The sequence below is a fragment of the Mandrillus leucophaeus genome, unplaced genomic scaffold (genome assembly GCF_000951045.1).
Source record: "Mandrillus leucophaeus isolate KB7577 unplaced genomic scaffold, Mleu.le_1.0 Scaffold1347, whole genome shotgun sequence".
Classification (NCBI taxonomy): domain Eukaryota; kingdom Metazoa; phylum Chordata; class Mammalia; order Primates; family Cercopithecidae; genus Mandrillus; species Mandrillus leucophaeus.
Window position 1 is genome coordinate 90772 of NW_012101307.1, and position 12829 is coordinate 103600.

Consider the following 12829-nt stretch of genomic DNA (forward strand, 5'->3'; position numbering starts at 1 on the left):
GATGATGTTGGCCTCATAAAATGAGTTAGGGAGGATTCCCTCTTTCTATTGATTGGAATAGTTTCAGAAGGAAAGGTACCAGCTCCTCCTTGTACCTCTTGTAGAATTCAGCTGTGAATCCATCTGGTCCTGGACTTTTTTTGATTGGTAGACTATTAATTATTGCCTCAATTTCAGAGCCTGCTATTGGTCTATTCAGGCATTCGACTTCTTCCTGGTTTAGTCTTGGGAGAGTATAAGTGTCCAGGAAAATATCCATTTCTTCTATGTTTTCTAGTTTATTTGCGTAGAGATGTTGATAGTATTCTCTGATGGTAGTTTGTATTTCTGTGGGGTTGGCAGTGATATCCCCTTTATCATTTTTTATTGCATCTATTTGATTCTTCTCTCTTTTTTTCTTTATTAATCTTGCTAGCAGTCTATCAATTTTGTTTATCTTTTCAAAAAACCAGCTCCTGGATTCATTGATTTTTTGCAGAGTTTTTTGTGTCTCTATCTCCTTCAGTTCTTCTCTGATCTTAGTTATTTGTTGCCCTCTGCTGGCTTTGGAATCTGTTTGCTCTTGCTTCTCTAGTTCTTTTAATTGTGATATTAGGGTGTCAATTTTAGATCTTTCCAGCTTTCTCTTGTGGGCATTTAGTGCTACAAATTTTCCTCTACACACTGCTTTAAATATGTCCCAGAGATTCTGGTACATTGTGTCTATGTTCTCATTGATTTCAAAGAACATCTTTATTTCTGCCTGAATTTCGTTATTTATCCAGTAGTCATTTAGGAGCAGGTTGTTCAGTTTCCATGTATTTGTGCAGTTTTGAATGAGTTTCTTAATCCTGAGTTCTAATTTGATTGCACTGTGGTCTGAGAGTCAGTTTGTTGTGATTTCTGTTTTTTTACATTTGCTGAGGAATGTTTTACTTCCAATCATGTGGTCAATTTTAGAATTAGTGCAATGTGATGTTGAAAAGAATGTATATTCTGTTGATTTGGGGTGGACAGTTTTGTTTATGTCTTTTAAGTACGCTAGGTTCAGAGCTGAATTCAAGTCCTGGATATCATTGGTAATTTTCTGTCTCATTGATCTGTCTAATATTGACAGTGGGGTGTTAAAGTCTCCCACTATTAACAGAGGGGGAGATGCTCTCTGATTTTTTGAATTTCCAGCTTTTCTGCACTGCTTTTTTCCCATCTTTGTGGTTTTTTCTGCCTTTAGTCTTTGATGACGGTGACAGACTGATGGGGTTTTGGTGTGGGTGTCCTTTCTGTTAGTTTTCCTTCTAACAGTCAGGACCCTCAGCTGTAGGTCTGTTGGAGATTGCTTGAGGTTCACTCCAGACCCAGTTTGCCTGGGTGTCAGCAGCAGAGGCTGCAGAAGATAGAATATTGCTGAACAGCGAGTGTTGCTGTCTGATTCTTGCTCTGAAAGCTTTGTCTCAGGGGTGTACTCTGCTGTGTGAGGTGTGAGGTGTCAGTCTGCACCTAGTGGGGGATGTCTCCCAGTTAGGCTACTCAGGGGTCAGGGACCCACTTGAGCAGGCAGTCTGTCTGTTCTCAGATCTCAACCTCCGTGCTGGGAGATCCACTGCCCTCTTCAAAGCTGTCAGACAGGGGCATTTACCTCTGCTGAGGTTTCTGCTGCTTTTTGTTTAACTGTGCCCTGTCCCCAGAGATGGAGTCTGCAGAGACAGGCAGGCCCCCTTGAGCTGCGGTGGCCTCCACCCAGTTCAAGCTTCCTGGTGGCTTTGTTTACCCACTGAAGCCTCAGCAATGGCGGGTGCCCCTCCCCCAGCCTTGCTGCTGCCTTGCAGTTAGATCTCAGACTGCTGTTCTAGCAATGAGGGAGGCTCTCTGGGCGTGGGACCATCCCATCCAGGTGTGGGATATAATCTCCTGGTGTGCCATTTGCTAAGACCCTTGGTAAAGCGCAGTATTAGGGTGGGAGTTACCTGATTTTCTAGGTGTTGTGTGTCTCAGTTTCCCTTAGCTAGGAAAAGGGATTCCCTTCCCCCTTGTGCTTCCCAGGTGAGGCGATGGCTCGCCCTGCTTCAGTTCTCACTGGTAGGGCTGCACCAACTGACCAGCAAAGATTGTCTGGCACTCCCCAGTGAGATGAACCTGGTACCTCAGTTGAAAATGCAGAAATCACCTGTTCTCTGTGTCACTCGTGCTGGGAGCTGGAGGCTGGAACTGCTCCTGTTCGTCCATCTTGCTCCGGGAAACTGTTTTTTATTCTTTTGTCTCCTCTCTATGCATTTTCAAATAGGCTGTCTTCAAGCTCACTAATTTTTTCTTCTGCTTTACTCTATGTAGTTGTTTCAATCTCTTTGTTAAATTTATCTTATGGGATTCTGAATCCCTTCTCTGTATATCTTGAATTTCTTTGAGTTTCCTCAAAACATATTTTGAATTCTCTTTCTGAATGGTCACATATCTCTCCAGGATTGGTCCCTGGTGCCTTATGTGGTTCATTTGGTTTGGTCATGTTTTCCTGGATCGTCTTGATGCTTGTAGATGCTCATTAGTGTCTGGGCATTGAAGAGTTAGGTATTTATTGTAGTCTTCACAGTCTGGGTTGGTTTGTATCCATCCTTCTCAGGAAGTCTTTCCACATATTCAAAGGGATTGGGTGTTGTGATCTAAGCCATCTCTGCATTAGGGAGCACCCCAAGCCCAGAAACCCTATGGTTGTCACAGACTTGGGGAGGTTCCACTTTAATGTTCTTGAATAAGATCCAGAAGAATTTTCTGGATTACCAAGCAGAGACTCTTGTTCTTTTCTTTTACTTTATCCCAGACAAACAGTCTCTCTCTGTTCTGAGCCACCTAGACCTGAGGGTGGGTTGACACAAGCATCCCTGTGGCCACCACCACTGAGTCTGTGCTGGGTCAGGCCTTAAACTAATACAGCACTGGACTTCAGCCAAGACCCGCTGTAACCACTACCTGGCTACTGCCAGTGTTCACTCAAAGCCGTGGGTCTCTACAGTCACCTGTTGGTGAAGCCAGTCGTACCTATGTCTTTTCCTTCAGCACAGTGAGTTACCCTAGGCCCTTGGTAGGTCCAGAGATGCCATCTGGAAGCCAGGAACTCGAGTCAAAAACCTTAGAAGTCCATCTGGTGTTCTATTGTACTGTGACTGAACTGGCATTCAAGCCATGAGACATAGTTCTTCCCAGTCTTCCCTTCACTTTCCATAGTCAGAGGAGCCTCACCCCTTGGCCACCACTACCATAGGCTTACAGGGAGTATTGCCAGGCTACTGCTGATGATCCCGTAAGGCCCAAGGCCTCTTTATTCAGCTTATCATGAATGCTGCTTGGCCTGGGACTCATGCTTGAGGGCAGTGGGCTCCCCTCTGGCCCTGGGCAGATCCAGAAATGCCATGCAAGAGCATAATCCTGGAACTGGAGACCCCAATATTTTGCCTGTGCTCTATCCCTCTGTGGCCAATTGGTATCTAAGGCACAAGACAAAGTCCCCTTTACTTTTCTTTCCTCCTTTCCTAAGCTGGAGTGTCTCTCCATAGCCATTACAGCTTGGGAATGTGCTGAGTCTCATCTGAAGCCAGCACGTCTCAGAGTCTCATCCTAGGCCCATGGTGTACTACCTGAGTTTTGCTACTGGTTATTCAGGGACCAAGGGCTCTTTAGTCAGTAGATGATGGGTCCTGCCAGAACTGGGTTCTTCCCTTCAAGGCAACAGCATCCCTTGTGGCCCAGGGTGTGTCTAGAAATGTCATCCATGAGCTAGGTCCTAGAAAAGGGCATCACGACTCTGAATGATGCCCTATCCTACTGTGGTTAAGCTTGTATCCAAGATGCAAGACAAAGTCCTTTTTACTCTGCCCTCACCTCTCCTCAAGTGGAAGGAAGGAGTCTCTTTTGAAACTGTGAGCTGTGCAGCCTAGGGTTGGGGAAGGGGTGGTGCAACCGCTGTATTATCCGATCCAGCTGATATCTTAATATGTCATATGCTCCCCGCAAGTCCACTGGCTCTGAGCCCAGTTCATCACTAGGACTCACCTAAGACTTGAAGTTCTTGTGGCCTATACTGCCTTTCAAGTTAATTCAAGGCCCCAGAGTACTTTATCTCATAGTGGTGAGTCTTCCAAGAATTCAGGTTCTGATTTCTGGGATGGGTGATTCCCCTCTGGCTCTGTCTGTTTTAAATATTCCCTCCATGGGTGGGAGTCAGCAGACTTCAACCTAGTTTTGCTTTCTGCTGTGACAAGGCAGCACTGAATTTAATGCAATGTCTCGCAAGTGCTATACTGTCCCTATCTGAAGCACACAGATTCTCTCTCCACACCATGTAGTCACTGCAGAGGGATGGGTGAGGGGTGGTGTTCGTGATCCAAGACTTTTTCCTACCCTCTTTCAGTGCTTCTTTTAACAATATGAAGTTAAAACCAGGTACTGTGAGTGGTCATCTGATTTTTCGTTCTTATGAAGGTCCTTTTTTGTGTAGATAGTTGTGAAATTGGTGTTCTTTTTGGGGCATGATTGGTGGAACATTCTATTTGGCCCCCTTGCTCTGCCCCTCTTCTCCATTTATTTTTCAATTGTAGAAGTTTAAGGGGTACAAGTGCAGTTTTGTTACATGGATATGATACATAGTGATGAAGTCTGAACTTTTAGTGTAACTAAGGAAGTTTTTTAAAGTAGGGAGAATAACAATCAATATGGGAAGGAGCAAGCTGTGTAAAAAGTGTGGCAAAAGACTATTCTTGTCTAGGCAGAGTACAAAACTAGTGAGATGGGAATTAACTTGCCTTGTTCTAATAACTGATACTAGTTCAGCTTGACTAGGACATATTGAGCACAGCGGTGGGTGGAGAAAGCCTTGAGGTGCAAGAGTGGAAGGGGGAAGATCAGTTAAGAGGATAATGAAGCAATCCAGGCAAAAAATGATGACAGCCCAACTAGTATGTTGCCAGCGGAGATGAAGAGAAGATGATTGAGGGGACGTTGGTGACTCTAAGGTTTCTGTTTTGGGTGACTGGGTGAATGGAGGTGCCACTTATAGAGCTAGAGAATTTGCCAATAGTTACACAGGTAATAAATGGGTAAAGCCCCATAGGATTAGACCTTTGTACCTAACCTAGGTATACTTTTCTCTATTGCTAGTATTCCACAGGTTCCCTGGGACTGAGGCAGCTACAGAAATGCCTGATTCATTGCCCTCCAAAGATTGTGATTCATTGTTAAGGGTCCTAGAGAGTACTGTCTCTGTCTTTGGTAGATATTTTTCCAGCAGAGAGCCATGAGACTCTTGCTTATCTGCAAACACCAGGCATGCAATGCAGCACTTCATCTCCCCTGAGTTTGCAATCATATAAAGCAGGAAACATAGATATAACAGTTCTCATTAAACATACTGTGTTCATACTGTCAAGTCCCAATATATTTATAATGGCATCACCCATTTCCCCAGGCTCCAAATGTGTCATTGATTCTTACCATTATCTCTCTTTTTTTTTCCCCTCAAGTCAGAGTCTCACTCTGTTTCCAATGCTGGCATGCAGTAGCACAATCTCGACTCACTGCAGCCTTGCTCTCCCAGGCTCAAGTAGTTCTCTCACCTCAACCTCTGGAGTAGCTGGGACTATAAGCACATGCCACCACATCTGGCTAATTCTGTTTATTTTTTTTGTAGAGACAAGGTCTCACTATGTTGCCCAGGTTGGTCTCAAACTTCTGGACTCAAGTTATCCTCCCACCTCAGCTTCCCAAAGTGGGTGGGATTATAGACATGAGCCATTAATATTCTCTTATGTCTCGAGTTATTTGTTTCTAAAGTTCTATTATTTCTTTCCAATTTTGAACAGCCTTTTTATTCATAATGGCTAAGGCTATGTATTGTGAAACTAGTGTCGTGATTTGACATCTCAGTCTGCTACTCACTGCTGAAAGTTGCTTCACCCCTCTTTACCTCCATTTCCCTATCTGGGAATATTAATAGTGTAAAATACTTAAAATAGTATCCAGCATATGGTGAATACTCAGTAAATGCTAGGTTTTATTAATGTTTTTCTTTCAATTCCAATCTCTCTTTCACCTCCTTAGGTTTTATTCTTATATTTATCATTGATTCCTTCATCAATTCAATGAAAAACCAATTTGAGCTTTATATGCCAGACAAATAGATTACCCCAGTAGGCTTCTAGTCATTGTAGTCCACCTTACACAGCGTGGGTAAATAATTTTAATGTACAACTTTGACCGAGCCATTCTTGAGTTAAACAGACTAACTTTTAGTCTGTTTTATTATTGTTTTAAAGTTCTCTATTGTCAATGCATCCCCATTATTGCTCACACCTAGGACAGACTGCTCTCTCACACACCGCCTTGGGTATATCATTGACTTTTATGCTTAAGTCCAAATTCTCTTTTAAAAAATAATCCCAAGTGTTTCATCTGTCTTTTATAATAAGGATCATCTCATAATACTCTTGTAAGGATGCTCCATGCTCCAAGATGGCTGACCCTATGTGTACCATTCACTGCACCGCCTTACCAAGACCTTGCCACCAGCTGCCTGGGTTGCTTTCTTCATCTAAAAACCACCCATGCCTCCATATTTGTGCCTTCACAGTAACCCAGAGGTTATTAACTAGCCTTGGAACTGATATCATACTTATTTATTTTTTTGAGATAGAGTCTTGCTCTGTCACCCAGGCTGGAATGCAGTGGTGCAATCTCAGCTCACTGCAACCTCTGCTTCCCGGGTTCAAGCAATTCTCATACCTCAGCCTCCCAAGTAGCTGGGACTATAGGCACGCACCACCACACCCGGCTAATTTTTGTGTTTTCAGTAGAGACAGGGTTTTACTATGTTGGCCAGACTGGTCTCAAACTCCTGACCTCAAATGATCCACGTGTTTCAGCCTCCAAAAGTGCTGGGATTACAGGCATGAGCCACCGCACCTGGCATTTCACACTTATTATCTTTGTCACATAGTTAATATATATGCTTTATATTATGAATTCTTTTTCTGCATATATACTTTGTTCTTTAATTCAAATGATAAGTTGATGGAGATTACAAGTTGTGTTGTATGATGTTCATTGGCACAAACAGGAGCTTGTTCAATGATAATACAAGGGTAAATGCTTTTGAAATAGGAAAATGGGCCTCACTGCTGAATTCCTTTACAATAATTTGTGTGTTCTAGAAATGAGCTCTGATCACCACAGGGTGTCACTGATTTACAAGTCAAATTTTCCTCAGTTGGTTGAGGTGTAGATAAGAATTCTCAGAAGACATTCTTGAGAGATCACAACAAAATATATAGATAGCAATGCAGCCGTTGGGAGGTATGGAGATGCTGTAAAATCACATAGAACAAAAAGTGAAAATTTCATTTACACACTTTAAACATCCCCTGAAATCCTATTCTTCCCTCTGTTAACAATTTGTTGTATAGCCTTCCAGATCTTTCCTCTTGAGAGAGAGAGAGAGAGAGAGAGAGAGAGAACAGGCACAAGATTTTAAAAACATAAACGAGATCCTACTCTCCATGAGCATATGTGTGTATGTTTGTTCAGTATCTTTTTTGATTTGATAACATTTCATTGGCCATCTTTTTGTCTCATTACATCCAGCTTTATCTCATTCTTCTTAGCAGCTAATGCAACTATTTCTGAATATTGAAATGATCAGCAATTGATGTGTTTAATCCTTGAAATGTTTGCCTGGGTATAGTCCAAAGCTGTGATTCAGACTGGATTTCATACTGTTGCTCATTATGTGAACACTATACAGTTAATTAGCAAACACTTGGGAGAGTTGGTAGGTGGTGTGTAGTAAGTTGGAAAACAGTTTATGCAAGCCAGATTGCCACCAGAATTTAGAACAGCATAAAATTAAATGCCCTAGGTAATTTACAGGGAGAAAAGGGGAAAAGACCGAGAGAAAGAGACTGTTAGAAAGAATACCAATACATTTTTGTGTCTGCATTATTGCTTGTTTCTGATTATAAAATAATACATGCTCGTTGTGGAAGATGGGAAACAGAAAAATGTATTAAGAAGAAAGCAAACATTACCCTAATCCTACAACCCAGACTTATCCACAGTTAATATTTATTGTTGCTCATATAGCTTATTTCCTTTTTAAAAATTTTTATTATAAGATAAAACATTATGATTTTAAAGCATTTAAAACAGTGCAAAAGGGTATAAAGTAAAAATGAAAAGTCCTCTTCCCACTATCCCTGGTCCTCACTTTCCACAAAGTCATTCACTGTTAACAGTTTCTCTCATACTGTACATTTAAGTGTATTGATACTGGCTTTATTATGAGTATACAAATGTATTGCGTGTGATCTACATACCATAATGCGGTCATACTTTGTTAATTTTTTATACTACTTTTTTTTCCATTTAGCTTTCTATCTTGAGCATACATATCCTATATATAATTCAAATACAACCCAAAGATTCTGGGCATGGAGCTATTTCAAAAACTTTGGCCTGACACTGCCCCCCGTGCCATTACATGCCCTTGAGTTTCTAACCTTACACAGAAGACCTGTAGCCTTTGCTGAGGGCCCTTTCCAGTGAATCACACATTCATCCTGTGTATATATGGCTCTATTTTACTTTATTTATTTATTTATTTATTTATTTATTTATTATTGAGACGCAGTCTCACTCTCTCCCAGGCTGGAGTGCAGTGGCACGATCTCAGCTCACCGCAAGCTCTGCCTCTCGGGTTCACGCCATTCTCTGCCTTAGCCTCCTGAGTAGCTGGGACTACAGGCACCAACCACCACGCCCAGCTTATTTTTTGTATTTTTAGTAGAGGCGGGGTTTCACCGTGTTAGCCAGGATGATCTCGGTATCTTGATCTTGTGATCCGCCCGCCTTGGCCTCCCAAAGTGCTGGGATTACAGGCATGAGCCACTGCACCCAGCCATATGGCTCTATTTTAGACTGTTTGATAGGAGATATTAGAGGAACAGATATTTTAAAGTGCCAAAGACCTGAGTTTAAATCCCAGTTGCATTGGTTGCTAGCTATCTTTTAAAAAGAAAATGTTTTGAACAACTTTGTAGTATATTTTTATCCTTTAGAAATGAGAAAACAGAGACCAAGCCAGGGAGAAGTGATTATGTAAGATCACACAGCTAGTTTATAGTAGAGCTGGATCACACAAAGGCCTGTTTGAACAAGAGGCTATGTGCTTCCCACTCTAACATCTTGGCCTTTCTTTAGAACTCCTGTAGGTAACAATGTATTGTATTATTGAAAATCAGGAACACTGTTACATTGTTGGTGGGATTGTAAACTAGTTCAACCATTATGGAAAACAGTATGGCAATTCCTCACGGATCTAGAACTAGAAGTACCATATGACCCAGCCATCCCATTACTGGGGATATACCCAAAGGATTATAAATCATGCTGCTATAAAGACACATGCACACGTATGTTTATTGCAGCACTATTCACAATAGCAAAGACTTGGAATCAACCCAAATGTCCATCAGTGACAGACTGGATTAAGAAAATGTGGCACATATACACCATGGAATACTATGCAGCCATAAAAAAGGATGAGTTTGTGTCCTTTGTAGGGACATGGATGCAGCTGGAAACCATCATTCTCAGCAAACTATCGCAAGAACAGAAAACCAAACACTGCATGTTCTCACTCATAGGTGGGAACTGAACAATGAGATCACTTGGACTCGGGAAGGGGAACATCACACACCGGGGCCTATCACGGGGAGCGGGGAGGGGGGAGGGATTGCACTGGGAGTTATACCTGATGTAAATGACGAGTTGATGGGTGCTGACGAGTTGATGGGTGCAGCATGCCAACATGGCACAAGTATACATGTGTAACAAACCTGCACGTTATGCACATGTACCCTAGAACTTAAAGTATAATAATATAAAAAAAAAAAAAAATGAGAGAGTAGATTTCAAGTGTTCTTACCACAACAAAAGATAAGTATATGGGTAATATGTATGTTAATTAACTCGACTTAGCCATTCCACAGTGTATATACATCTCAAAACATCATGTTGTACATTTATACGGTGCTTCTCAATCAATTAATTAACTTAAAAGATTTACTAGCATATACCTTCAAGGTTATTGCCTAACCTTTTCACTTGACACAAGTTATGTATCTATTATCTTTCTAGTATCCAATCCCCCTCTCTCTGATTCTCTTTTTTTTTTTTTTTTGGTCACATTCCCTTTTTAGGAGAGAAGCCTTATAAATGCACCTGGGATGGCTGCTCCTGGAAATTTGCTCGCTCAGATGAGCTCACTCGCCATTTCCGCAAGCACACAGGCATCAAGCCTTTCCGGTGCACAGACTGCAACCGCAGCTTTTCTCGTTCTGACCACCTGTCCCTGCATCGCCGTCGCCATGACACCATGTGAGCTGCACAGATCACACTAGAGAAGCTGCGCTGGTATCTTTCCTGTTCGTGTGCTGAGGTTGGGACAATTTTTTCCTCTTTGACTTCAGCTTGCATCTGCAATGGGGTTGAAGCAGCCCACTGAGCCAAGTTGAGGAGACTGGAGGAAAAGAGAGCTGGTCTCCCGGGGAGAGGCTCTTCATATTCTACCTTCACTTCTCCACTGTCCAGACCCGTTTTTTTCAACCTCCATGTGGGTTGAATTCCAGTGTGGCACCCATGGCTGCCTTCCCATCCCCCCTGCTCTGAAATAGGACATTTTTCCTACAGTAACAAAACAGGAATCAAACTCAAGGCTGTGAACAAACATACGCTGCTTTTTTCTTTCCAATTTTTCTCTTGTTTTCTAGAACTCTCGTCCATATGTTTTTTAAATAAGTACCTAAAAGTGGTTTGATAGTGTCCTAAATGACTTTTTTAACTTCCTAAATGGAAAGAGCATAACAATGTAGTTGATTGGTAAGATTTACAGGGATTTGGTTTCTGAGTAAGAGGCACACTCCCAGTGAATAAGCTGAGTCCCATACCACACTCAAAAGGTTTTAATAAATCTAATCCTATTTCTTCTTAAAGTTTGGTTTGCAGATAGTGCTGGTGCTTCTGCTTCTTAAGTTCATCAAGGGAATGAGGAGTTCTTGTACTTCTCCTCTTTTTCTTCTCTTCCACTTTCTCCTTCAGGATTAAAGATTTTGCTGCACAATTATTATTTGTTAGGTTAAATTTGGGCAAATATTCAAAGCACACATGGACATATCAGTAAGGAGAAAAATGTTCCAGGAGAGTAGGTTGGGCAGAGGAACAAACAGACCTAAGATGATCCTGAGAACAAATAGAGGAGTTCATTTATTTGGATAGGATATCAAAAGTGCTGTTAATCACAAACCTCATTCAAATGGCAGGCTGTTGAGACAGTGTCTTGAGGGGCTGGCTGTACTGTTTATTTTTTTGTTTACACAAAGAAACAATTGAGTATATTGCATGATGAGAAATCACACACTAGGGGCATGTTATACGAAGTGAGGGGTTGGAAGAACGGAATGTTTTCACTCCATGGAATTATTGGCATTCATTCCTGTGTTTCAAATGAAACATAAGATGCTTTTCATGAAAACTGACATACAAAAAGCAATTTGATGTTCTGCAACTGCTATGAAGACCTAAGCCATTTGTTTTAGCTATTATAGCAGGTTGCATAATATACTCATTTGGCTGCCCAATCAGATTGTTTTATAATATTACCTGGGGCACAAAATCCTCTGTTCCTGGCCCTGGACCATAGATCTACCTCCACATGGCATATTTCCTTTCCTGGGGTCAGGGGTGGGGAAGGGGGCTTTGCATCACTTGAATTTGGACTCAGCCTCTCTTTTAAAGATTGTCTTTATATTGAACACCTTTTTCTTTTCAACCCTGCTTGAATACTTTAGGTTACTATTTCCTGAGGCTGTCCATTCTCACTAAATTGTAGAATTCTAGCACCAAGAAGGGATCCCGTTAACCATCTAGTCCTGCCCATCCCTCATATTTTACAGATGAGACAAATACGGGTCAGATTTTTTCTCTAGATGTTTCCTTGAGCCCTTATACACCTGCATGCTTATTCTCCTAGGGATCATATAATTTTATTTATTTATTTTTTGAGAGACAGTTTCACTCTGTCACCCAAGCTGGAGTGCAGTGGCATAATCTCTGCTTACTGCAACCTCCGCCTCCCATGTTCAAGTGATTCTCCTGCCTCAGCCTCCCAAATAGCTTGGATTACAGGTGCGTGCCACCACACCTGGCTAAGTTTTGTATTATTAGTAGAGATGGGGTTTCACCATGTTAGCCAGGCTAGTCTCAAACTCCTGACCTCAAGTGATCTGCCTGCCTCGGCCTCCCAAAGTGCTGGGATTACAGGAGTGAGCCACCACGCTTGGCCAGGATCACATTATTAAACCAAATTAAAGTTTATGTGATTGGTTGCAATATTTGTCTAATTTTATATGTTATTCTTCAGAAAAACTTTAGAACTCAAAAATCATTTACAGCTGATTAAATAGCAAGTAAAATGTACTTGTGGTCATTGCCGTATAACATCAGGCACATAGTTCTAACACTTCTATAATGTCTAGATTTTTTTTTTTTTTTTGAGAGGGAGTCTCGCTCTGTCTCCCAGGCTGGAGTGCAGTGGCCAGATCTCAGCTCACTGCAAGCTCCACCTCCCGGGTTTACGCCATTCTTCTGCCTCAGCCTCCCAAGTAGCTGGGACTACAGGTGCCCGCCACCTCACCTGGCTAGTTTTTTTTTGTATTTTTTAGTAGAGACGGGGTTTCACCGTGTTAGCCAGGATGGTCTCGATCTCCTGACCTCGTGATCCACCCGTCTCGGCCTCCCAAAGTGCTGGGATTAC

The 12829-nt window shown here is 42.0% G+C and overlaps 1 protein-coding gene across 3 annotated transcripts in view; it reads left to right on the forward strand.

Moving 5' to 3' along the window:
* Positions 1–11009, forward strand: part of KLF8 (Kruppel-like factor 8) — a 50393-nt gene extending 39384 nt beyond the window's left edge. For 2 of the 3 annotated variants that reach the window (XM_011973135.1, XM_011973134.1), the window contains one exon: positions 10218–10534. In XM_011973135.1, coding sequence (XP_011828525.1) covers positions 10218–10233 — 16 coding nt within the window. In that variant the 3' untranslated portion in view covers positions 10234–10534. Of the gene's footprint in view, positions 1–10217 lie in introns of all 3 variants that reach the window. The other variant, XM_011973133.1, reaches the window with a different exon arrangement.
* Positions 11010–12829: the final 1820 nt, after the last annotated feature.